General features: G+C 38.1%; 1 protein-coding gene across 1 annotated transcript; it reads left to right on the forward strand.

Moving 5' to 3' along the window:
• Positions 1 to 281: 281 nt before the first annotated feature.
• On the forward strand, positions 282 to 25,613 carry TWNK (twinkle mtDNA helicase). The gene is made up of 5 exons (XM_053691721.1): positions 282 to 1,735; positions 14,672 to 14,912; positions 19,155 to 19,262; positions 20,883 to 21,024; positions 25,341 to 25,613. Exons 1-5 carry the CDS (start codon positions 439 to 441, stop codon positions 25,590 to 25,592), a joined length of 2,040 nt encoding a protein of 679 aa, XP_053547696.1. The 5' UTR covers positions 282 to 438; the 3' UTR covers positions 25,593 to 25,613.
• Positions 25,614 to 26,228: the final 615 nt, after the last annotated feature.

Raw genomic sequence — 26,228 nt, forward strand, 5'->3', positions numbered from 1 at the left:
AAACTACACGCCGTTGTTCTAAAGACACCGTGTCCCATGTTTGATTTGGAAAATAATTAAAATACACTTTAAAATACAATTTATACATTTCCAAAATGTAACTGATACGCTTGTAGGGACGATGCGACTTCACTTTAGCAGCCAAAGACTTCGTACACTTTTCAACAAGAAACCTTTCAATTTGGGGAACTATTCCCTTAATAAATATGGCAGCCGACAAAATTTAGGATCAATGTTTATGTTCCGGGGTTCTGAAAAATGACGTCATTGGCGCGCTAATGTTGTGGAGGTTAGAATGTCATGGCGGCGCCCTAGAAGCACATGTATTGTGTGTAGCAATTTGCAAATGGTGAACTATGTAACGATTCCAGACCGCAGTGAGATGTGCGAGCAGTGACAGACTTCCTCTCAGTGTGACTCCTAACAACTGATCTGAGGATGCTGCGGCTGCCGGGAATGTGTTTAGCTTCCTGTCTTTCTCACAATATACCCAGGCTGATAACTTCACGGTGCCCTTTATCCACCAGGCGGTTTAGACTGTTCCTCCACCACGGGCAGTCGCCTAAGCGCCAGTATGCCAGCAGTGGAGCCGCCTCACGAAGACATTTCAAGAAAGACTTGTTTTCATCCCTTGATAGTTTTTTACAACCGGTGACAGTTACCGAAATCCGGCAGTACCTGCGTAGTAAAAATATCTCCTTCCATGATGGCTATAGCTGCCTACATGTGCCCAGCCCCTTCACCACAGGCATGGAAAATAATCTTTTTATAGACAAGACTACAGGTCGCTTTTTGTGCAAAGAGACATTACTGGAGGGATGCTGGGAGGATTTTCAGGATACCATGGAGCTGTTGCAGAAAGAGGGTTGTACTTATCTCAGTCCAGACACCATGGCTAACTACCTAGGGGAGAGTGACATTGAATCAGGAGAAGCAAAGTTTTGTGACATGGAGGTGCGCAGAATCTGGGAAAAAGCTGTTTGGATATCTGAGCTGGAAGATGATGATGCTCATCTCATTAAAACCATGTTCGGTATTCTAAAACTTTCCAATGCCACCCTAAAAAAATATGGGGTTAGGTATTTTCAACCAACCAAAAGCTTGGTCTTCCCTTGGTTTAACCCCAGAAATTCAAGAATGAGGGGGCTGAAGCTGTTATCTGCTGAATGCAACGGCAACAATGTCCATTATATAGAAACAACCTTCCCCAAACCTGCCCTCTACTATAACTTATTTGGTCTTGCAGTACTGGGCAAAAAAGAAACTGAGGTGGTGATTACTAGCCGAGAATTAGATTGTTTAGCAGTGCATCAAGCTACTGGAGTGACCAGTATTGCTTTGCCCCGTGGGGTAACTTGTTTGCCTCCTGTGCTTTTGCCATACCTGGAGCAGTTTAAGCGTATAATTCTATGGCTAGGAGATGACTTGCGCTCCTGGGAAGCGTCAAAACTGTTTGCTCGTAAACTGAGCATTAAGAGATGCTCACTGATTCGTCCTGGGGACAAGCAGCCCAGTCCTTTACAAGCCGTTAATGAAGGCATGAACTTAAATAAGGTGCTCAAAGGTTCGCTACCTGCTAGTCACAAGTCTATTATCTCGTTTCACCAGTTGCGTGAGGAAGTGTTTGGACAGCTAGAAAATGTAGATCAGGTTGCTGGGGTAAAATGGGCAAGATTCCCTGAATTGAATAAGCTACTTAAAGGTCACCGTAAAGGTGAACTAACTGTTTTTACAGGTAAGTCTGTGTTAACACATTTGTGTGAATCTTAAGAGCTTCACAGAATACTGAAGATGTATGTAAAAGAAACCAAATAGCTAGGAGCCAGACCAGGAATTTTAGGAGCTCTGCACCTGGGTAGCGCTTGCTGATTGGTTGGTGGCTAAATGTAGCCACCAGTCAGCGAGTGCTACCCAAACGCTGAACCAAAAAAGGGCTGGCTTAAGCTTACTCCTGCTTTTTAAATAAAGATACCAAGAGAACGAAGAAAAATTGATAATAGGAGTAAATTAGAAAGTTGCTTAAAATTGCTTGCTCTATCTGAATCACGGGAAAAAAAATGTAGGTTTCATATCCCTTGCATCAAAAGTTTAGTGTAGCACTTTCATACTGTTGATTAAGTAAAACAGAAAAGAAAAATGTAATGCTAGTTCATATTCTTAAATTAATGTCTTAGCTATTTCAGTTAAATTTGTTGTCTTTACGGTTACCGAAATGGATATAAAAAGAGCAATAATAAACTGCTCAGAATTAATAGCATTTTATCATTGCACTCTGGCTTGCACAAAACTGTTTAATCTTTTGCAAATGGTTTAAACATTACATTTTCATACAAAACATGTCATTTTAAGACTTAATTCACTTCTGTTATCAAATTAATTTTCTTTTCTTGGTATCCTTTTTTGAAAAGCATACCTATATAGAATCGTGAGCAGCAACTACTTTGAGCAAGTTAGCTGCTAATTGGGGGCTACGTACACATGATTCTTGTCATTGATTCACCAGATGTGTTCAGCTAGCTCCCAGTATTTTGATGTTGCTTTTGATCTAATCTTATGTTTGTGGTTAAACACATAGTTTTATGTAAGCAACAGTGCAATAATAAAATGCTGTATCATATTACAACATATATATATATTTTTTTTTTTTGTATTTTATGTTCCTTCTGCTCTGAATCAACAATGCACTTCTGATCTGGAGACCAGTAGGGTCACTGAGTCAATCAGCTGCAGCATACACAACACAGCGGTGTTCAGCTTGTGCATTACTGCTGCTATGTTGACTTTAAAGTGATGGTAAATCCGAACATTTAAAAAAAAAAAAAAAACGCTAGGATTAAGCGGCTCTTGCCTGCTGATTTTCCCTATTCAAAATCTTACACTACTATTCAAATTCTATTATTACCCACCTATACTTGTATGTGTATCTTTCATTTAACTAACCCTACACCTTCCACTCATTAGGAGCGACTGACTATTCTATAGCTCCCAGGACATCCCCCCCCCCCCTTTCCTTTTTTTATTTTTGTTTCAGAATGATGGATCTTCGCCTAGTGATGCTTTACACCCAAGGACTCAACTCACCCACAAAATGCAGCCATCTATTAAATTTCATACAGAAATCCAAGGTCGATATAGCCTTCCTTCAGGAGACCCATTGGCTTTCTTCTCCAGGTACCACACATACATATAAAAGATACCCAACAGTTATAAAAGCCTCCTTCCAATCCAAAACTAGAGTTAGCGCTGCAGAATCTGTTGGTGCTCTACAAATACCTGTTAATAATAATAATAATAGCCTTACTCATCAGTGCCAATGTCGAATATCATCCCATCTATATAGAATGTGATCCTCAGGCCCGTTTTATTATTCTGATCTGCAAACTAAATAATAATTTAGTTACTCTAGTAAATGCATATTCCCCCAATTTTATCAAGATCCGGTTCCTCAGGAAACTTCTGGGGTCAGTGTCGGCTGTGAAGCAGGGTGAACTAATCCTCGGGGCAATCTTAATCTAATATGGGACCCTGCCCTTGATAGAATGGGACCAAATATTTCTTCACTGGAAAGATCTGCCCAGTCCCTCTCTGACGCTTTCAAGAAACTCTTTCGCCAATATGATTTATACGATGTTTGGAGATCGTTTCACCCAAATGATAAAGAATTTACCTTTTACTCCTCCCCTCACAAATCCCATACCCGTATTGATTACTTCTTTACAAGCTCTCGCGCCCTTGACCACATATCCTTTACTAGAATTTCCCAGATCTCATGGTCAGACTGCGATTCCCTATCTCTTGGCCCACACTTCGCCAACCCATGTCTCCCAGATTGGTTAGTCACTAACCCTACTGGCAAGCTCGACCTTCAGGAGAACATCTCTGAGTTCCTAAACTTTAACGATAACTCTCAAACCTCGGTAGAGATTCTCTGTGCATCACTTAAAGCTTACCTGAGAAGCCATTTCATTAAGAAAGACGCAATCATGTGTAAAAAGCAGGGATCTTCCCTCTCCGCTCTTACCTCATAACTAAGTACACTAAGACATCAACTTAATATAACTTATTCAAACACACTGACAAAATTATAACCATTACCAAACAAATTATAGCCCTAGAATACCAGAAAGTTCAGTCTACTCTGGAGAGGTTTTAATTGATCCACTATTATAAAGGTAATAAAGTCTCCTCTTTACTAGCAGCTAAGCTAAGGCACTGCACGGGCCTGTCAAAAAAAGATATCAATGACACATTTAAATCATACTACCATTCCCTATACAATATAGAAGCCAATTTCAATAACCTCCCTCACTCGACAACTGAAGTTTGTACATTTTTAAACACCCTTCACCTACCCCAACTATCATCAGATGACCTTTCAATCCTCTATACCCCAATCACTCTAGAAGAAGTTCAAAGGAGTATTAAGGGCCTAAAATTAGGTAAATCTCTGGGCCCTGATGGCTTTACCGGCTGATTTCTATAAAGCAGTACAACCCCCGATTGCTCCTATCTTATGCAGAATGTTGAATGAAGTGATGCACAAAGGTACCTTCCGAAAATAATTTTTGGAAGCCACTATAGTTACAATCTTAAAACCAGGCAAAAACCCAGAGGACTTTGGGAGTTACCGTCCCATTTAACTAATTAACTTAGACATAAAACTCTATGCTAAAATCATAGCCAATAGACTCTCTAAAGTTATCTCCTCCTTAGTCCACCCAGACCAGGTGGGTTCTATTCCCCATAGAGTTGGCCCAGACGCCACTAGATGCATACTCAATATCCTCACTGCATTCTCCAGTAAGGGCATTCCTTTCCTCGCTCTGTCCCTCAATGCTGAAAAAGCCTTAAACAGAGTGAGGTGGGATTATCTTTGGGAAACTATGAGGGCATATAATCTACCTAACGAATTCTTACTTGCGGTCCAAGCTTTATACTTCTTCCCCACCGCTAAGGTTAGAGGATTAGATTTCCTATCCAGTACCTATGAAATCGCCAACGGCACCAGACAAGGATGCCCACTCTCCCCACTCTTGTTTGCCCTCGCAATAGAGCCACTAGCTCAAGCAATCAGATTAGATCCCAATATTGTTGGATATCATTTAAGGAATTCTCAACATAAAATCACATTTGCTGATGACATTACCCTTCTTTTAACCTCTCCGGATACCTCAATACCTGTGGTCTAAGCTGTTACAAACTCAACTTATCTAAAATGGAAGCCCTACATATTAACATGCCCACTAAAGACCTGGCCCACCTACAGCATTTATACAAATTCTTTTGGAACTCAGACTATCAAAATACTCTGTATACACCTGAGTGCAGATCCTTCTATAACCATCTCTAAAACTTTGTCGCATAGATTACCTGAACTTCAAAAACTACTGAACTCTTGGGAGTACAGAGAAATATCCTGGACAGGAAGAAGAGCCGCTATTAAAATGTCTTTTTTACCTAAACTAACTTACCTCTTCAGGAGCGTTCCGCTAAACATCCCTAGGCCAATACTTAATATATTACAGCGTAGTATCACTACCTATATCTGGAGGGGCAAACAACCTAGAACTTCCAGACAGACTTTACAAAGAACAATTAGTAAGGGGGGGCCTAGCTTTACACAATATTCTCTACTACAATGCAGCCCAGCTCTCCCACCTATTGAATTTGGAACACACAAGTTCAGTGCTGGCACAGAATAGAGACTTGGTTTCTCACGCCGGGTCTCCACCTCTCTGATCTCCCCTGGATACCTACACATCATAGAAAAAAACTAGGGAATGTTCACCCCATAATACAGAATACCCTTCAGTTTTGGGATCAAGTCACACAACCTTAAGATAGCCCCCCCCCCCCCCATCCTTCTCCAGTCCTTTCCCTAGCCACTGCCCTCCATTGCCTACCCGACTCCCACATAGAAACCTGGCAGAATCTTCACCCTACTCATGTCACAGACTTCTCTGAGCACGATAAATGGATACCGCACCCTCAACTCTGCGAAGTTTCAGAAACCTCCCCGCACTAAAATCGAAGCCCATCTCCTCAGCTCTCTCCTAAGATACTGGGGTTACCCTAAGCATAATCTTAGAAACACAATAGGAACACAAGTGGTCCCAAGTTCCCACAGTCAAAAGGGCCCTATAATATCATTATAGTCTCTTGCTTGAACCCCATAGCTGTCATAAGATTGCCCAATATCTTTCCTGGGAACGGGACCTGGGCTTTGCAACCGACACTGACACCTGGTACTCAGAGACACCAGTCACCAATAGACGCTTACACTGTGCTACCCTCTGGGAACTTCACTCTAAAATTCTGGTTAGATGGCACCTAGTCCCCAACACTTTACACAAGATTTACGGTACCCATTTCCCCATGTGTTGGCGGGAATGTGGACAAATAGGCACCACTTCCCATGTTTGGTGGTTCTGCCCCAAAATCCAACCTATATGGTCAAGACTCTTTACAATTCTCAACCAAATACATTTAAAAATACCTTTATACCCCGGAAGCTTGTCTCCTTCACCTGATTTTATTGAATCTAACTACAGCCCAGAAAGCACTCACAATTTACCTGTTCATGGCTACAGAGCTAGCAATAGCCAGAAATTGGAAAAATAGGGACCCCCCGGTTTTCTCCTAAATCACCTCTACGATACAGTACATCAGACAGATGGAATTGTACCCTCACAAGGCTCTTGATAAAGTGGACTTCTGCTTTGAGACCTGGACACCTTGGTCTGTATATCCAGACTAATATGCCCAGACTTGCCTAATACAATTCTACAACAAACATTTCCCCCCTTTCAGACCCGACTATGCACACCCTCCCCCTTTTTTTTTTTTCCCCTCCCTAAAACCTCAAGCTCTTTGCACACTCCTTGTCCCACTAGTAGGTTCTCTGTGCGCATGCACCTACTCCATAATTCTATTTTCTATGCTAGATAGTATGTGGTGTATATAAAAAAAAAGAAGAGGTCTAATTTCTCACACCCAGGAATCGAACTTACAATACCCATGTTCTCCTTTAGCTTATAATATGTATCCCATTCTAATAATATTGATATTTTGTATTTTTTGTACACTCATGTACCCTTATCAGATGTATAATCCTTTTGTCATCTTCTTGACTATGCTACAGAGTTCCTGTGATTGTGTCTTATGTATTCAAATTTGTATCTAATCTCCTCAATAAAAAATGTATTAAAAAAAAAAAAAAAAACTGCTAGGATTTACCGTCACTAAAAGTAAACTAGTTTAATTTATCACTTATTTAAAAAAAAGGTGCTAAACTCGCTCTGTCTGTGCCACAGCAGCTTGCTAAAGTCAGAGCCTCCGGCTGCTCATGACACAGCCCTCTTCTCTCAATGAGGCGAAGGTTCCACCTCTAAACCAATAGCCGTGCTTGTCATCTGACCGTGTTCTGTATGCTATTGGTTTAGAGGCGGAAACGTCACCTCATTGGTAAAGAACGCTGTGCCCTGGGCGGCTAGAGGCTCTGACTTTAGCGAGCTGCCACAACACCGACAGAATGAGTTTTGCACCCTTTTTTTTTAAAATAAGTGATAACTAAACTACATTTTATTTTTAGTGATGGTAAACCCTAGGTTTTTTTATTTTTAAAATGCTCAGATTTACCATAATTTTTACTATGTGAACTTCTCTGCATTTGTTAAAGTGAAGGTAAAGTTTGGACGTGTTTTTTCAACATAATTATATTCGTTATATCCTAAATAGTGTGATCGCTAACTTTTTTTTTTTTTCAGCATTTCAATATGTCTTATTTTATTAAAAACGATTTATATTTACTTACTGTGCCATTATTTACTCCTCCCATAATCCTGGTTTAAGACACTTCGCCAACGATTACCTATGCGCGTGCGTTACTCTAATCTTTTGTAACTCAAAGTGCAGGCGTCAATCCTTTGTCTTTCAAGCCAACGTATTCAATGGTTACTTGAAGAAATCAGTATTGCGCATGCGCTAAACGGGAGCAAGCTTTTCTTAGAAGGGAAAGGAAATAATGGCAACGCATGCGCACACACATACACACATACACACACACACACACATACACACACACATACACACACATACACACATACACACATACATACACACACACATACACACACATACATACACACATACACACATACACACATACATACACACACACACACACACCATATAAGATATATTATTTCATGACTGTGCTTGGGTCATCAGTGGCCACAATTTATTATTGTAACATGAAAACACACTTTTTTTTCTTTCATTATTAACCCCTTAATGACCGGACCATTTTTCAATTTTCTTACCCTTAATGACAATGGCTATTTTTACATTTCTGCAGTGTTTGTGTTTAGCTGTAATTTCCCTCTTACTCATTTACTGTACCCACACATATTATATACCGTTTTTCTCGCCATTAAATGGACTTTCTAAGGATACCATTATTTTCATCATATCTTATAATTTCCTATAAAAAAAATATAAAATATGAGGAAAAAATTGAAAAAAACCACACTTTTTCTAACTTTGACCCCCAAAATCTGTTACACATCTACAATCACCAAAAAACACCTATGCTAAATAGTTTCTAAATTTTGTCCTGAGTTTAGAAATACCCAATGTTTACATGTTCTTTACTTTTTTTGCAAGTTATAGGGCCATAAATACAAGTAGCACTTTGCTATTTCCAAACAACTTTTTTTCAAAATTAGCGCTAGTTACATTGGAACCCTGATATCTGTCAGGAATACCTGAATATCCCTTGACATGTATATATTTTTTTTTAGAAGACAACCCAAAGTATTGATCTAGGCCCATTTTGGTATATTTCATGCCACCATTTCACCGCCAAATGTCATCAAATAAAAAAAAGTTCACTTTTTCACAAATTTTGTCACAAACTTTAGGTTTCCCACTGAAATTATTTACAAACAGCTTCTGCAATTAAGGCACAAATGGTTGTAAATGCTTCTTTGGGATCCCCTTTGTTCAGAAATAGCAGACTTATATGGCTTTGGGGTTGCTTTTTGGTAAGTAGAAGGCCGCTAAATGCTGCTGCGCACCACACGTAAATTATGCCCAGCAGTTAAGGGGTTAATTAGGTAGGTTGTAGGGAGCTTGCAGGGTTAATTTTAGCTTTAGGGTAGAGATCAGCCTCCCACCTGACACATCCCACCCCCTGATCCCTCCCAAACAGTTCTCTTCCCTCCCCCACCCCACAATTGTCCCCGCCATCTTAAGTACTGGCAGAAAGTCTGCCAGTACTAAATAAAAGGAGTTTTTCTTTTTTTTAATAAAAAAAAATAAAATGTTTTAGCTGTGATGGACTCCTGCCTTAGCCCCAACCTCCATGATCCCCCCCCCCCCCAGCTCTCTAACCCTCTCCCCTACCTAATTGCCGCCATCTTGGGTACTGGCAGCTGTCTGCCAGTACCCAATTTGCCCCAAAAACAAGTGTTTTTTTTATCTTTTTTTCCCATTTTAAATGTTTTCTGTAGTGTAGCAGCCCCCCACAATACCCCAACCCCCTCCCCCTCCCAGATCCTTATATATTTATTTTTTCCCCCCTCTTCCCTCCTCATTGGTGTCAGTGGGTAGCTAATCGCGCGCGCACATGCGCGCCCCCGCACGCTCCCGGCACCCGGCGTGCACATTGCACTTACAGGAGCCGGATGCCGGGTAGCGATGGGCCGCCCACCCGCCTCCCTGTTGCGCTCCCACCCACCAACGAACCGGCACCATCGCTACCGGTGCAGAGAGGGCCACAGAGTGGCTCTCTCTGCATCGGAGTCTTCTGAAAGGGTATTGCAGGATGCCTCCATATGGAGGCATCACTGCAATACCCTGAGAGCTGCTGGAAGCGATTGCGATCGCTTCCAGCACTCTCTTAGACAACTGACGTACCAGGTACGTCTATTGTCATTAACTGTAAGTTAATGCATGACGTACCTGGTACGTCAGTTGTCATTAAGGGGTTAAGATAGAACATAAAATTTTAAACTACTTCAATTAGGAAATTTGCTTCACACTCTTGGTATCCTTTGAAGGAGCAGCAGTGAACTACGGGGAGTTAGCAGAACACATTGGTGAGCCAATAACAAGAGGCATATATGTGCAGCCACCTATCGGCTTTTCAACAAAGGATCCCAAAAGAAAAAAGCTAATTAAATTATAAAAGTAATTTGTAAAGTTTACAATTACATTTTCTAACTGAACCATAAACATTTAATTTTTGTTTTATTCTGTCCCTTTAAGAAGTGCAAGCCTATGCTGCAGCTTATGTTGATTAAACAGAACCTGATAAAACGGAAAACGTAAAGGGCTCTAACCCATATTGTTTAAGGCCTTCATGGATCTCAGATGATTGAGACAAAATGACTGAACCCAAGCAACCCTTTTTCATTTGTAAAATGTGATAGATTTGTCATACTTAGTCTTTCCTGTGTGCACAGGGCGATGTCTTTGATTTCTTCACTTTCTGTACTCTGTTCTTTGTGTGCATTAAAGGGAAGTTCTAATGTAATAATAACATACTGAAAATCATTACTTGGGTTAAACACACCGTAAAATTCCTGCTCGGGAGTCGCAAGCCTTTAAGCTCTTAAGCAGGAAAGTGATGTTGTTTGTAGGCTAAGTGTGACTGCAACTTGTGATTGGCTGACCGGCCATTTTCTGCCTGGTGGCTTCAATGCTTGTAGCTGTAGAGAAGGACATTAACACCCGTAAATGGGTTAAATTAAAAATATAGGTAAACACATAGCAGAAAACACACTAATATGTACAGCATGAAAAACTTTATTAGCCCATAGAGTGACGTTTCTGGGCATCTGCCCCTTTTGCAAGCTTGAAAACAAAAATGTTGCTTTGTGAGTTCTTCATGCTGGAATTATTGCTGTGCAGCTCATGTGCTTGTGAGGGAGGGGGGAGGGGGGGTGGTCACAATCATTCAAAGTTATCAACTTATTAATCTACACAAATTCCCATAGACTTTAATGATGAGCTCCTGCCACTTGTAAAGTGGAAACTCAACCCTGACCATAAATACAAATGTGCAAGTTCTCTATTCTGAACAAGTTTGGTTGACCAGTTATCTGGTCAGCTAAGCTAAACTTTATACCTTGTATTTTCCAAGCAAAGTCACCACTTTGTAATGTTGAAAGAAATATGAAACTTTGCTGGATAAAAAGCAAAGATTAGCCTGGGAGTATTATGCAAATGTATTTTGTTTAAATTGACAAAAATAAGTTTTATTGTCAATAAACTAATGGGTACTGCCATGTTGCAACTTAAAGTGCCAGAAAACATTTTGCATTATGTGCATATTATAAAAGGATTAACTGAGGTAAAACAGCATGTGAAAAAGAGTGTGAAAAAAAAGCTTTTCTTTTGTGATTCAGATGGAGCATGAAATTTTAAGCAACTTTCTAATTTACTCCTATTATCAAATTTTCTTCATTCTCTTGGTATCTTTATTTGAAATGCAAGAATGTAAGTTTAGATGCGGCCTATTTTTGGTGAACAACCTAGGTTGTCCTTGCTGATTGGTGGATAAATTCATCCACCAATAAAAAAGTGCTGTCCAGGGTACTGAAACCAAAAAAAAGCTTAGATGCCTTCTTTTTAAAATAATGATAGCAAGAGAACGAAGAAAAATTGATAATAGGAGTAAATTAGAAAGTTGCTTAAAATTGCATGCTCTATCTGAATTACAAAAGAAAAAAATTGGGTTCAGTATTTTAATAAAATTTCCAAAAATCTGCAAAAGTACTTACACTTTAGTGTTGCCAAGTGTAGCTTGCTCCACCTCCCTTATCAGTGTCTTACTCAAAACCCTGAGGTATCATGTAACAAAGTGTGCACGTGAGGATAATTACTTTTACAAGTAAGGGGGGGTTGAGGAGGGACATCAGATATGGCTATTGTTTGCCAAGAGGCTTGCTTGTTTCCATGGGGCTAATGTCACATGCTTTGTGAAAGCTTCAGCATTATACTGTGCACTGCTTAATCAAGTGTCATGTGACTGCCCCCTACCGTGTATGTGCATGGGTGCATTCTGCCATAGCTATGGCCTGTATAGCAACTTCCATATATGGAAATGCGCAGGGGGAGCTTGCTGCAAACAAATTATGCCTGAATTAAAGTGATTGAGGATTAAAAAATAAACTTTTTTGCAGGAAAGCTTTGGCTGCATTATATATTTAGAAACTTATGTTAGTTCATACTGTTTTATTTTCCTTTAAAGGGATAGTGAACATAGTTTTTAAAATCCATGCAACTAAATATAAATAAAACATGATGTATAGATATAGTACTAAAGGTATAAAATGTTTCCTCAGCAAGTGTTACAGCCATCAAGCGTCTACAGCCCTGCTCCAAACAATAGTTACAAGTGTCAGGGTGCACTCTTCCTGGAAGGCATCTTTTGTTTGCTTGTGAGAAAGATGTCTTATAGCTCCATGATATCCGGAACACCAGGACACAGGAATATGCTGTTAAAGGGACAGTCTAGTATAAATAAAACTTTCATTATTCAGATAGGACTTTTAATTTTAATCAACTTTCCAATTTACTTTTATCATCAAATTTGCTTTTTTCTCTTGGTATTCTTAGTTTAAACTAAACATAGGCAGACTCATATGCTAATTTCTAAGCCTTTGAGGGCTGCCTCTTATCACATGCTTTTTAAATCTCTTTTCAACACAAAGAGACAGAAAGTACACGTGGGCCATATAGATAACACTGTGTTCAGGCACAGGGGGTTATTTAAGATCTAGCACAAAACAATGCTAAATTTAAGACAATAGATAATAAACAGTCACAGTCATGTGATCAGGGGGCTGGAAGAAGGTTCCTAGATACAAGGTAATCACAGAGGTAAAAAGTATATTAATATAACTGTGTTGGTTATGCAAAACTGGGGAATGAGTAATAAAGGGATTATCTATCTTTTAAAACAATAACCATTCTATGGTAGACTGTCCCTTTAAGAGGTTTTATTCACCACAGGAATCGGCTTCAATACAATTGATTAAATGGTTTATTCAAGATAAAACCGCTTTATTAAAATGTGCTCAATGCCTTTCAATGGTCTTTTTAGTCTTTCTCAAGAGCAGTATAATCTTTCTTAAAAGATAGGACTGTTGAAGCACTTTTTAATAGAGCTGTTTATCCTGAAAAAAAATCACTGAATCAAATTTGTGTTTGAAATAGCTGATTTTGTTTGTGGAGACCACCACCTATACTGCAAATATAAATACCAAACATATTCTCAGTAGAAAAGCTATTTAAACGAGAGATAATAGCACTGATTACTCTCCAAGTGGGTGGCTAGGAGAGACATAGATGTTTGTGTCTGAAAAAGCTGGTTTTGCCCAGCCTTAATTAGCATTTCAATACCAAACTATTTTTTAGACATAGATAACATAAGCAGGTCTGTTTTACCTGCAGACTCATCCAATTTTTATGGGCATGTCCTGGAGAACAGGTAATGGTTTTAATAAGCAAAAATAAAACAGAACAGAAATAGAACAGTGTCCCCTACATTTAAAGGGACAGTCTACTCCAGAATTTTTATTGTTTAAAAGATAGATAATCCCTTGTATTACCCATTACCCAGTTTTACATAACCAACACGGTTATATTAATATACTTTTTACCTCTGTGATCACCTTGTATCTAAGCCTTTGCAGACTGCCCCCTAATCTTAGTTCTTTTGGCAGACTTGCATTTTAGCCATTCTTGCCCTCTCATAAGTAATTCCACGGGTGTGAGCACAATGTTCTCTATATGGTACATATGAACTAACTCCCTTTAGCTGTGAAAAACTGTCAAATGCATTCAGATAAAAGGCAGCCTTTAAGGGGTTAGAAATTACCATATGAATCTACCTAGGTTTTGCTTTCATCAAAGAATACCAAGAGAACAAAGCGAATTTGATGATAAAAGTCAATTGCAAAGTTGTTTTAAACTGCATGGCCTATCTGGATCATGAATGTTTTTTGACTAGACTGTCCCTTTAAGTAATATAGGGCTAGTTTGCGTTGGGGGGATTGTGGCAGTTTAGGGGGTGTTTGATCCCTATCTGAATCATGAACGTTTAATTTTGACTAGACTGTCCCTTTAATTCCCATTTAATACATTAGGTATAACAAGTATTTTTTATAGTACAGTGTCCTTTTAACACTGCTATATTACACACAGTTATTGGTTGCACACTCTAGTAATCCCTCTATAACTTTCCCTAATTGGCCTCAGAAGAGAAGATATGCTTGGTTTCAACACGGGGTACCCATTGCTTTATGAAAAATATAGTACACTTTTATTTTTCTACATTTAACCAATATAATTACAATTAATGCATCTGCATTTTATTCTCAGGCTCATAATTGCTTTTAGACCATCATTATATCTAGCTTTTATTTAGTGTTTAATTATTTTATAAATGAATCCTGGTTAAGGTCTTTGTGTCCATCTGTTGCAAGGTAGAACTTTTTTTTGCCACTAGGTGGCACATTTAGTCAACATTTATCAAATAAAACTGGTTTCAGTAATACTGCTGCAAGCTTAGGTGGAAACTAAATAAATTAATTGTATTTCCATAATAATAATTTGTATTATCTTCATAATGCAGAGCTAACACTCTTGTTGTGTTTTGCAGGTCCCACAGGCAGCGGAAAAACTACATTTATCAGCGAATATGCTCTGGACCTGTGCATTCAGGGGATTAACACCTTGTGGGGGAGTTTTGAAATAAATAATGTTCGTCTGGCTAAAATTATGCTGACCCAGTTCTCTCTGCAGCGTTTGGAGGAGCAGCTGGAGAACTATGATGAGTGGGCTGACCGATTTGAAGACCTGCCCCTATATTTCATGACCTTCTTTGGACAGCAAAATATCAAGTAATGCACTGGGCATGTCTTTATACGAACGTTTTGCATGGCAGAATGTAGCCTGTACTGTGACTAAAAAAATAAAATACAGGTAGCCCTCAGTTTACGCCGGGGTTAGGTTCCAGAAGGAATGGTTGTAAATCAAAACCGTTGTAAATTGAAACCCATTTTATAATGTAAGTCAATGGGAAGTGAGGGAGTTAGGTTCCAGGCCCCTCTCAAAATTGTCATAAGTAACACCAAATACATTTTTTTTTTAAAGTTTTGAAATGAAGACTTTAAATGCTAAACAGCATTTTAAACCTAATAAAATATTCACACAACACAGAATATACATTTAAACCAAGTTAAATGAACAAAACATTTGCTAAACAGCATTATAAACCTAATAAAATAATCACACAACACAGACTTTACTTGCATTTCTATCTGGACTGATTTATAGACAGGATGATCTTGTTCCTTTGAAAGCTGCTCGATAGCTCAGGTCTGGTTAAACATTAATCTCAGCTTGCTTGGCTTGCATATCTTTGCTGCAACACAAGCGGACAGCGACACCTACTGGCTATTTTAATCAATGCACTGCTTCTTAATGCTTTTCAATAGCAGTCACATGACTGAAAAAAAAGGTTGTTATTCTGAAACGGTGCAAACTGAACCATTGTAAACCGAGGGCCACCTGTATATATAATCAGTGTTCTCCCCAATACATATTTACTGATCACATGGCTAAAATTTAAGTTAATATTAATCCAACAATTGGATAATATTACATATTCTTAAGATTTGTTGCACAAATTATCATTAAATGAATTTGTTACATTATGCAATCAATTTGTGCCTTGGGTTGCTTAAAGGGACATACAACTCAAAATCTTTATTTCATGATTCAGATAGAACATACAATTTTAAACAATATGCTTGTATTATCAGATTTTCTTTGTTTTTGTCCTTTGTTGAAAAGCAGGAAGGTACCTTCAGGAGTGTGCACGTGTCTGCCGCACTATATGGCAACAGTTTTGTAACAGTGTTATACGTTAGCAACAGCACTAGATGGTAGTATTTCCTGTCGCATAGTGCTCCCTACCTATCTAGATATCTCTTCAACAAAAAATAACATGACAATGAAGCAAATTTGATAATAGAAGTAAATTGGGAGAACATTTTTTTTTAAAAATTGTATCTATCTGAATCATTAAAAATAAAAATGTTGTTTTCATGACCCTTTAAGCTACAGAATTTGTGTATGTATTACACTGCCCTCACCCGGCTACTTCATAATGGCACTTGGCTGGCAAAGTGTCAGGGTTGAAAAATATTTACTAGCCAGGGGTTGAAAGCTACTAGTCCAGAGGGAAAAAGCTAGATAGTTGGATGAATGTGTTTGTGTTTATTACCATATGTTGTTTTTTTTTGGCCTGACAGCACTGATATATCAAGGATACTTTACTTTCATGTCAGATAGAGCACATATATTAAAGACTTTTCAGTTTAATTATATTATCAATTTTACTTTGTGTTTTTGGTGTCCTTTGGAGAAAAGCATACCTAGGTAGGCTCAGGAGCAGCATTGCACTGCTGGAAGCAAGCTGCTGATTGGTGGCTACACAAATGTGCCTCTTGTCATTGACTCACATGATGTGTTCAACTAGCTCTGAGTAGTGCATTGCTGCTTTGGTGCTTGCTTTAACTATGTGTTTAACTATTTTGGAAACATTTCATGTTCTTGTTAATTAAAATAAAGCCAGATAATTACTGTTTATTTTTCCCTTAAAAGATCATAGTTAGTGATACTCTTAAAGGGACACTGAACCCAAATTTTTTATTTCATGATTCAGATAGATCATGAAATTTTAAGCAACTTTCTAATTTACTCCTATTATCAAATGTTCTTCATTCTCTTTGTATCTTTATTTGAAATGCAAGAATGTAAGTTTAGATGCCAGCCCATTTTTGGTGAACAACCTGGGTTGTTCTTGCTGATTGGTGGATAAATTCATCCTCCAATAAAAAAGTGCTGTCCAGAGTATGAACCAAAAAAAGCTTAAATGCCTTCTTTTTCAAATAAAGATAGCAAGAGAACAAATAAATATTGACGATAGGAGTGAATTATAAAGTTGCTTAAAATTGCATGCTCTAGCTGAATCACAAAAGGAAAAAAATTAGGTTCAGTGTCCCTTTAACTGTTAACATAGGTTGTGCACACATCTGTAAAATGCTAAATTAAATCAACATGAAATCCAAATGTTTTCTTTTATGATTCAGATAGAGAATACAATTTGTTAAAAAAAGTTTCTGATTTGCTTTGTTCTCATGTTATTCTTTGTTAAAGTGAATGTAAATTTTGATGCTAAAATGCCCGTTCTTTAAAAATTCGATTAAAAATAGGGGCACTTTAATTTATCAAAAATTTACATTTCACTTACCTTTTAAACTTGACAGCAGCTCCAGTTTCCTCCGGTCGTTGCAAGCCATTTCTGATGTCAAAAATGATGGATAGGTCATCCTCCAATCACGGCTTCCCCCCTCCCCGGGGGAATCAGTGTCTGATTCAACGCTGTGATTGGAGGAAGCCGGATTCCTCATTTTAGACCCAGGAAGAGGCTTTGCGATGGGTGGAGGAAGCTGGAGCGGCTGTGAAGATTAAAAGTTAAGGTTTTTTTCACAGCACAAGTGAAATGTAAATTTTGATGAATTAAAGTGCCCCTGTTTTTAATCGAATTTATCATCAAAATTTACATTCACTTTTAAAGATATATCTAGATAAATAGTTGATAATAGTTGATAAATTTGATAATAGAAGTACATTGGAAAGTTGTTTTATCTGAATGATGAAAGAAACCTTTTTTGTTTGTATGTCCCTTTTAAATGTGCTATTATGTACAACCCCCAAGGCAGAACATACAGTGATCTGAGATGTCATCGCAGAAAATGCAGCATGTCTGCAGAAAGAACGGGACACATGCAGGAACTGTTAGCGCTTTAACTCTGGAGTGCTGCTCCACATTAGAAAGTTCTCTTCTAACTGAGCTGTGCTCTGACTGCACTGTGTAAGTTTTCCTTAACACAGTACATCCAGAGCAAAGTGCTGTTTAGAAGTGAACAGTCAAATATGCAGTAGCTCTGCAAAGCAGCAGCGCATTGCTTGTTGACTGTCTCTCAGAGATTTTTTTCAAACCCGCCCCCTAGCCTTTCCCAGTTTGCAAAGCTGTTTATGCTGAATGTAAGATGTTCGTAAGAGAATTGCATCTTTTTTATTACTACATTTCTATGTTAGACCAAGAGAAAAGGAAATACATTTTTTCAAGAGACATTTTACAATTTCTTTTTTTGTATGCTGATAAATTTGCGATGCAATTTTCTACTACTACACTATATTATAAAACGTTAAAAATGGCTTTATTCTTCAGTTAACCAACACATTGCTGCTGAACTGGCGCCTTAGTGTAACTGCCTAACTTAAAATTGAATTTTATTTAAAAAATAACTTGCAGAAACTTTTTCACTAAAAAAATTATATCGCGGAAAGTGAAGAAAAGTTCTGCCTCAGGGTGTACAACATGAAAACTTGCATTAAAAGTAGAAGCTAGGTAGAATATTTTTGGAGTTAGAGAAGACTGAATCTATTGGAGAAATTTGTCATCAGAGCTAGTCAGAAGTAACAACTGCAGTGTGTAATTACCATAACAAAGATAGTTAATTTAAAGGGACAGTGAGCACCTTGTAATTACATTCTGTTACCTTGTCATCGGATAGCAAATCAGCCATTTCCAAACACTTGTAAAACAAATTCCTTTTTATTGGCTGCATTTGTTTTTCTATAGCTAAACTCCACCCACCCCTTAACTTATTTGGAGGAGCCAATCAGGGCTTATTAGAGGAATAGACAAGGCTAACCCCATTCATTATGTTAGTAGTTAATATAATGTGCATTATTTTCCTGTTACCTGTTTAAGTCAGTTAGGGAAAGATATGTAGCAAGGTTATCCCTGAGACGTCAGCAAGGTGCATTTACAGCTTATGAGAATTAGAAAATCCAGAGCTAAGTAACATGCATGGGTGGCAAAATAAGTATATTTAAATCTCAAGTTGTCTACTGTCCATTTAAACTGGTATAATGTTATATAAATAAGTCTGTCTGTATTATTTATGTTGACATAAGCAGAGACCATACATCATTTACTGTCAGCATTATTTTCCTGTCTAACCTAGTGTTTCCTGTTATTTGTGCCACTTCTTGTTTGTCTTCAGGGCAGTGATAGATACAATGCAACATGCGGTGTACATGCATGACATCAGTCACATCATCATTGATAATCTTCAGTTTATGATGGGACAAGAGCATCTCTCTACAGATAAGTAAGTGAATCATCTCCAGGGTGTAACCCTGAACAACTCTCTATTTAAAAAAAAAAAAAATGCCAAATGCAATTTATATAAAAAAATTGTTCACAAACTTTGGGTTTCCCACTGAAATCATTTACATAGCACTTGTGCAGTCATAATACAAATGGTTGTAAGAACTTCTCTGGGATCCTTTTTGTTCTGAAATAGCAGACATGCATGTCTTTGCCTTTGCTTTTTGGTAATGAGAAGACCGCTTATTTCAGCTGCGCATCACACTTCTGGAATTCCTGGCAGTGAAGGAATTAATTAGTTAGCTAGAAAGGGTAAAAGTATTGTTATTTAGATTTTACCCTTCGTCCTGACACTTCCCATTTGTCTGATCCCTCCTAAATGTCTCTCCCCCACCCCTCACCACCATATTAAGTACTGGCAGTATGCAGTTTAGGGTTTTTTTTTTTTCTCAGTGTAAGGATCCCTCCTCAACGCTCCCACTAGTGGCAACCATCTGCCAGTACATAGTTTTTTTTTGTTTGTTTTTTCTTTATTATAGGGGTCCCCCTCAACCATAATTTTGTAGGGCCCCCTCTGATATACCCTTTTTCTGTAGTTTAGTTACCCATCCCTCCCTCTCCCTACCAAACTTTGTTTTTGTAGTGTACCGCCCCTCTCACCCAGCTGGACCTCCTACCCTCCTCCCGCATTCTCTCCCACACTTGTCACCTCTTTATTTTTTTTATTTTTTTCGCAATTCAGGGATCCCTCCTCAACCCTCCCAAACAGCTCTCTAACCGTTCCCCCTCCCACTAGTGGCAGCTATCTTAGCTAAGTTTTATTTATTAATTTTGTTTCTGTAATGAAGGGGTCCCTCCTTGCGATAATTTTGTTGGGACCCCCTCTGACGTACCCTTTTTTCTGTACTTTAGCGACCTATCCCTCTCTCTTTGTTTCCATAGTGTAGGGTCCCACCACTCCCGTCCCTTGCCCGCTGGGCTGACCACCCAACCCTCCTACCTTCCCTCCCACACCTCTTATTGTCACCAACAGATGATCATTACAAACAGTGTTGCGGTCTGTAACGATCTGGCTTCATATGGTAATGGAGCACTGATCGTGCCATATGAAGGCTGATGCTGGAAGGGGTTAATGTCACTTGTATGTGTTAATAGCTGTACATTTTGAGTTTTTACAGTGTTCTCCCTATGACCTATTTAATGGGCACACCACCTGACTGATTTTACTGACCACTTAGCTAAAATGTAGTTCTGCTAATATTGTTTTATTAATGGTTGTTAAACAAATTAACATTAAATCTATTTTTGGTAAATTACGTAATGTATCTGTGCTTTGGATAGCTTAAATACCATTTATAAATAACAGAAAAAGTTATAATATGGCAGAGTATTATTCCCCCTTTCTGGCTAATAATGCCACAATTTTCCGTGGAGAACACTGGTTTAGATGAAAAATGCCTACAGATCTCTTCCCAATGTTAATAATTTACTATGAAGGGATGTTTCAAGGAATTCTGTCATCTTATGTGTTGACATCTACCCATTGTTATGTCCCTAGTACATTTCCTGTTCCTTTTTAAATATAAGTTAACAACCTCTCATCTCATCTGCTCCATTCTAGATTTGCATTTCAGGATTACATGGTTGGGGCTTTCAGGAAATTTGCTACAGAGCATAATTGCCACGTGACACTGGTTATTCATCCACGAAAAGAAGACGATGACAAGGAATTACAAACATCCTCTATTTTTGGCTCTGCAAAAGTAAGTTCCTAGTCCAAGAATTTGCCAATGTAGCCCAAGTGTTGTCCTCTCCTCCCTTCTATGATCCTGCTGATTTTTTTTGATTTTTTTTATTTTATTTCTTAAAGGGATATGAAACACAATTCTTGTTGTTATTCAGACAGAACATATCATTTTTTTTCCAATTTACTTCTATCATCAAATTTGCTTCATACCCATGGGATTCTTTGTTAAAGGGATACCTGGGTAGCTGTCTGCAGCACTATGTGGCAGGGAATCTAGTGCTCTTGTATATGGATACCATTTTTGCAAAACCTCTGCCAAATAGTGTTTCAGACATGTACAAGCATATAGCTCACGTCCCTGCTTTTCAACAAGATACCAAGAGAACAAAGAAAATGTGATAATAGAATTAAATTAGAAAGGTATTTAAAATTGTATGCTTTATCTGAATCATGAAAGAAAAAATGGGTCATATGACCCTTTAAATTCTAAAAGGAATATCATTGCTATATGGTCTTAAAGGACCACTCAGTGCAGTAGAATTACATAATTAACAAGTGCATTATAAAAAGACAATTATTTAACACCTACTCTGAATTTCAAATTTGCAGTAGATTTTTTTTCTGACAATTTGTTTTTCTCCCTTTTTCTGGCCCCATGTGACAAACATTAGCCAATCACAGACTAGTATACGTATACCCTGTGAGTTTGTGCACATGCCCAGTAGGATCTTGTTCCCCAGAAAATGTGCATATTAAAAGACTGTGCAAACTTTAAAAATGGAAGTAAATTGCAAAGTGTTTTAAAACTGCTGCTCTTTCTAAATCATAAGAGTTTATTTTGACTTGTGTTTAAGTTAAATTGACATAAAAGTGCTCTTGTGTGTAAGAAAATGTTATTATTGCTCTATTGCTTCCATATAAATGTGTAACTCGTGTTTTTGTTTTTTTTAATTAAATATTCTTTTATTGAGGTTGTGTGCAAAGAACAATAAGCAAACGAAAGTTGTGTTACAAAGGTCAAAAGTGAAATATAACAGTAGAATACGTACATTGAGTTAACCCTTTGAATGCTAAGCACTTTCCCACCTGGGTGCTAAGGTTTTTTAAAGTTTTCTTTTTCTTTTATATTTTTAAAAATATATTTTTTTTACTTTTTTTATTTATTATTATTATTTCAGATCCCCAAGACTTACACTGTTGGAAAGGTTAGGCGATTACCTTTCCAACGGTTGGTCTTGGGGGTCTGTAGCTGCTTAGATGCCTGAGATACAGGCTTCTAAGCAGCATGCCCCCTGCTCCTATATTTAACATTGTTAATGTTAAATAAAGTTGCGCAGTGACGTCATCACGTCATTGCGCATGACGTCACCGCACATAACGTGAAGCCCCGGCGATGCCTGTCACTATGCAGGCCCGATCGCCGGGGTAGGAGCCGGTGGGAGCCCCCAGATCTCCCTCAAAGTGGGAGAGTGCTCATGACGGCTCTGAGCCATCATTATCACCTGACTGAGACAATTTGTGACGGCTCAGAGCCATCATTAGCACTCAAGGGGTTAAAGATGATGTAACTTGTGATACGACAGGCTTCTGGATCCTCTTTTATGTAAATAACATTTTCATATGGGTGTTTACTGATCTGACCACATATGGGCCATTTGGTTCGTGTGTGACAATACTCACTTGGTAACCACTAGCTGATCCCAATGGGACCTAGGTTTAAGAATATACCATATAGTGAATGATATAGAATCCTATCTGAGAAGCAACCAGTACCAAATAGGCAGTTTGAGAGTTATGTAGTATAATGTAAGGTCTCTCTGGGATCTAATGATATTTAATTTAGTTTTTCAGCAGGTAAACACTGCTTAAGGTAATATAAAATTAAGGAGTACTGCTAATACTTGGCTATTGAAAATTGATAAGTTAGTTCTACATCGACCCACTTAAGTACCACAGTGTAAACTTAATGATGCCTAAAAGGGTGAATCAGGGGTGTTGGATTATGAACGAGATATTACTTTTGTCAATGAGTTGAGCCTTTATATTCATGAGATCCCATATAAGGTATAAGTATATGGCTCTCTGAGAAGTGCCCTGTAAGTTTAACTAAAGTGTGGACTAGGGCTGGGCGATATGGGCAAAAAAAAAATTGCGATTTTTTTTTTTTTTTTAAACGTGATTGCGATTTAATCGCGATTTTCTTATAAATAACTATAACACCTTCATTTTGCATTATAAAGTTTATTTAACGCTACAGAATCTTAATGTACATGTTTCTTGATGTCCAATACACTCTTGGAGCATAAAAATACAAACAACAAAATAGTTCAAATAAAATTTGCTGCCTGTGATGTGATTAAATAGTAGCCACTTGCCAGTTATTAGGTCTTATGACACACAACATTGTTCATGTTTTCTTGGATAGTCATTCTAACTGTGGACAGTGGTATGATTAACAAATGAAGCAGTGTAAGCCACATACAAACACACACACACACACACACACACACACACACACACACACACACACACACACACACACACACACACACACACACACATATATATAAATTATTTTTCTTCTTCTTTTTTAAATTTGACTGAAAATGAGCCCTGCTCCTGTCCGGGAATCCATTACAGGCATATAGCAGTAGGGGTGGGGGGCTGCTCCTTTCAGAAATGCTGTGCCTTGCTGATATAAAATACATTGTAGATGCAGTTAACCCAGCAGCAGAGGGGACTGCAGTTTTAGCCTTTTTGGGAGCCGTGGGGTTAACTGCATCTGCTATGTATTTAAGCCGTTTCTCAGAGAGCAGGAGATTGTGTGGGAGGTTCCATAATGTTTACATACCCTAAGTTTCAGACTGCAAACGTCCCTAGGGGGAAATATAAGTAAGTAGCTTTCTCTGCTCTTCATTCCTGCATGGGCTCTACTTTTAGATTTCTAGATTGATCGGCTGCTTATGAGAACAGAAAGTGAAAGTAAAAGAGCCATTTTACAAATGTGTGCTAAAAGCAACCACTAGATGGAGCTGATTTGCAAGAAATCACAAATAAATCAATGCATTACAGCCACTTCTAAATTAATTTTTTATGTAGGAAAAAATTGCGACTCCTCGCGGTTTTAAAATCGTTTTAAATCGCATATGCGATTAATCGTGCAGCCCTAGTGTGGACCATACTCATCTGGGATCAAGTGTTTCTATTTTATGCGATTCATTTACAGGTAAATGTAGCTAAAGTGGTGCTTTGAATAGTATATCAGGGATATATTTAGGCTCGTGTTATGTATGATCAAATTTGTGAAATAAGTCAGTTAAAGTTTGATGAGCTATAGTAGCTCATGTGAAGCTTTTCTGTTCCAAACCTGCGTTAAAATATAAATAACATACAGTACACACTTTACAGTTGAGAGGTCATATGCAGCTAATAGATAGAATAAATAGTTAACTTGGTAACAATAAATTTCACCTGATATCCGGGTAATATGCAAAGTAATTCGGCTGAGCTCTGTAGCAACCCAAGGGTTGCAGGTTCGATCCCCGGCGAGGTCCACTCAGCCTTTCATCCTTCTGCGGTCGATAAAATGAGCACCCCCTCTGAGGAAGCGTGTAAGTGAAACGCGACCGTGTCAGGGGCTTCGTGTTTATTTTAACTGCACTCTGTTAATTTTAGACTATCTACTAAATGATATTTTTATTTGTTGTTGTAACATTTGTTGTAACATGCGGGACATATTGTGGGGAAGGGATTTATAGCTTATTTAGTGTAAAAAAAGTGGCTTATCTACCCTAATATAGAGCAATGCAGGACACAGTTCCTAAATAGAGGGTCTTACATTTACCTAATATCATTGATTTTATCCCCCCCTCCTCATATGTGATAAACAACTCAAAATCAGCAACATTGAAGTATTTTATACAAGTCACAGTTACAGAGTTGTGTTTTTAACTATTTTTCTGGCACGCCAGATACTTCTATTTCTGCTGCCTTTTTTTAATTAATACTAGTAAAAGTTAAATTTTAAGTGGAAAAATATATACTTTATGTGTGGAAAGAGCATACTTTTCCCTATTCTCTCAATAGGGTTTTTTTCTTTGATAAAATGAGCAGCGCCTTAAGACCCTTACGGGTGATTAGCGGCGCTTTACAAGTACCCAGTACAATACTTATGAGAGTATACTATTTTATAGGACATATGAGTCATAGGATATACAGAATAGTAACTCGTGTTTTTATTACGATAATTAAATATAAACAATAATTAATTTAACCTTTTTTTCTCATACAGTTTCAGATACACCAATGTAATAACTTTTGTGTTTTTTCTAGGCAAGTCAGGAGGCTGATAATGTTCTCATACTTCAAGACAAGAAGCTGGTTACAGGGCCAGGCAAAAGGCACCTGCAAGTGGCTAAAAACCGATTTGATGGAGATGTGGGTATATTCTCTCTGGAGTTTAACAAATCATCTCTTACTTTCTCATCTGCAAAGAGCAAGGCAAAAGTTAAGAAGGTTAATAAAGACAATGAAATGTCAAATAAGGATCCCTCGGATGAAATACCGTTGAAAAATAAGAAATAAAAACACTTTTTTTTAATGTTATCAACATTCTGAAAAACGTTGCGTCAATAGCTTTGAGGCAATAATCTAACATGCCTCGTTTAATAGTATTTAAAGTGCCAGTATTTTAGTAAAATTACACATAAAAAAGTCCTTTGCCGCTTGTTTTCGTAGCCGCTGCTGTTTTTTTAGTTTAAATTGGCTGCGTCTGGTTCTGCCTAACAGAAGGCGTCCTCCTGCCCCAAGTCATACTTATGTGCGGCAGCTCTGTGTCTGTGAGCTCACTACTGAAGAAAAGCTTGGGGGGTGCAGTCACCTTCCGATTGGAAGAACTGCAAGCGGCTAATTTTAAATTTAAAACAAAAAAACAGCTCCCAGGGGGCTATTGGGGGCATCTGCTGCAGACAAGTTTTTTGAGGTAACATTTTTACTAAAATACTGATAATTAATATAACTAGGGATATTCACCCACAGCAATAATGATTTTAGAAATTTTGTGTTAGGTTTCTCTGAAAAAGAAATACCTTCTGCTGTATTTAATTATCTTTATTTACAGATCATCAGAATCAAAGTCTTAGCAGACACTGTGGGAATGCACCATAGTGTTTGTATACTCTAAAGATTGGGCCTGGGGTGTTGTAAATATAGCTGATTTTG

Source organism: Bombina bombina, chromosome 9, assembly GCF_027579735.1.
Source record: "Bombina bombina isolate aBomBom1 chromosome 9, aBomBom1.pri, whole genome shotgun sequence".
NCBI lineage: Eukaryota > Metazoa > Chordata > Amphibia > Anura > Bombinatoridae > Bombina > Bombina bombina.

Bases quoted from the DNA above. Each gene is read 5' to 3' on its own strand.
- TWNK (XM_053691721.1), top strand. From the start codon at position 439: ATGCTGCGGCTGCCGGGAATGTGTTTAGCTTCCTGTCTTTCTCACAAT. The intron at 1,736-14,671 runs GTAAGTCTGTGT...TGTGTTTTGCAG, and splicing joins TGAACTAACTGTTTTTACAG to GTCCCACAGGCAGCGGAAAA. The intron at 19,263-20,882 runs GTAAGTGAATCA...GCTCCATTCTAG, and splicing joins GAGCATCTCTCTACAGATAA to ATTTGCATTTCAGGATTACA.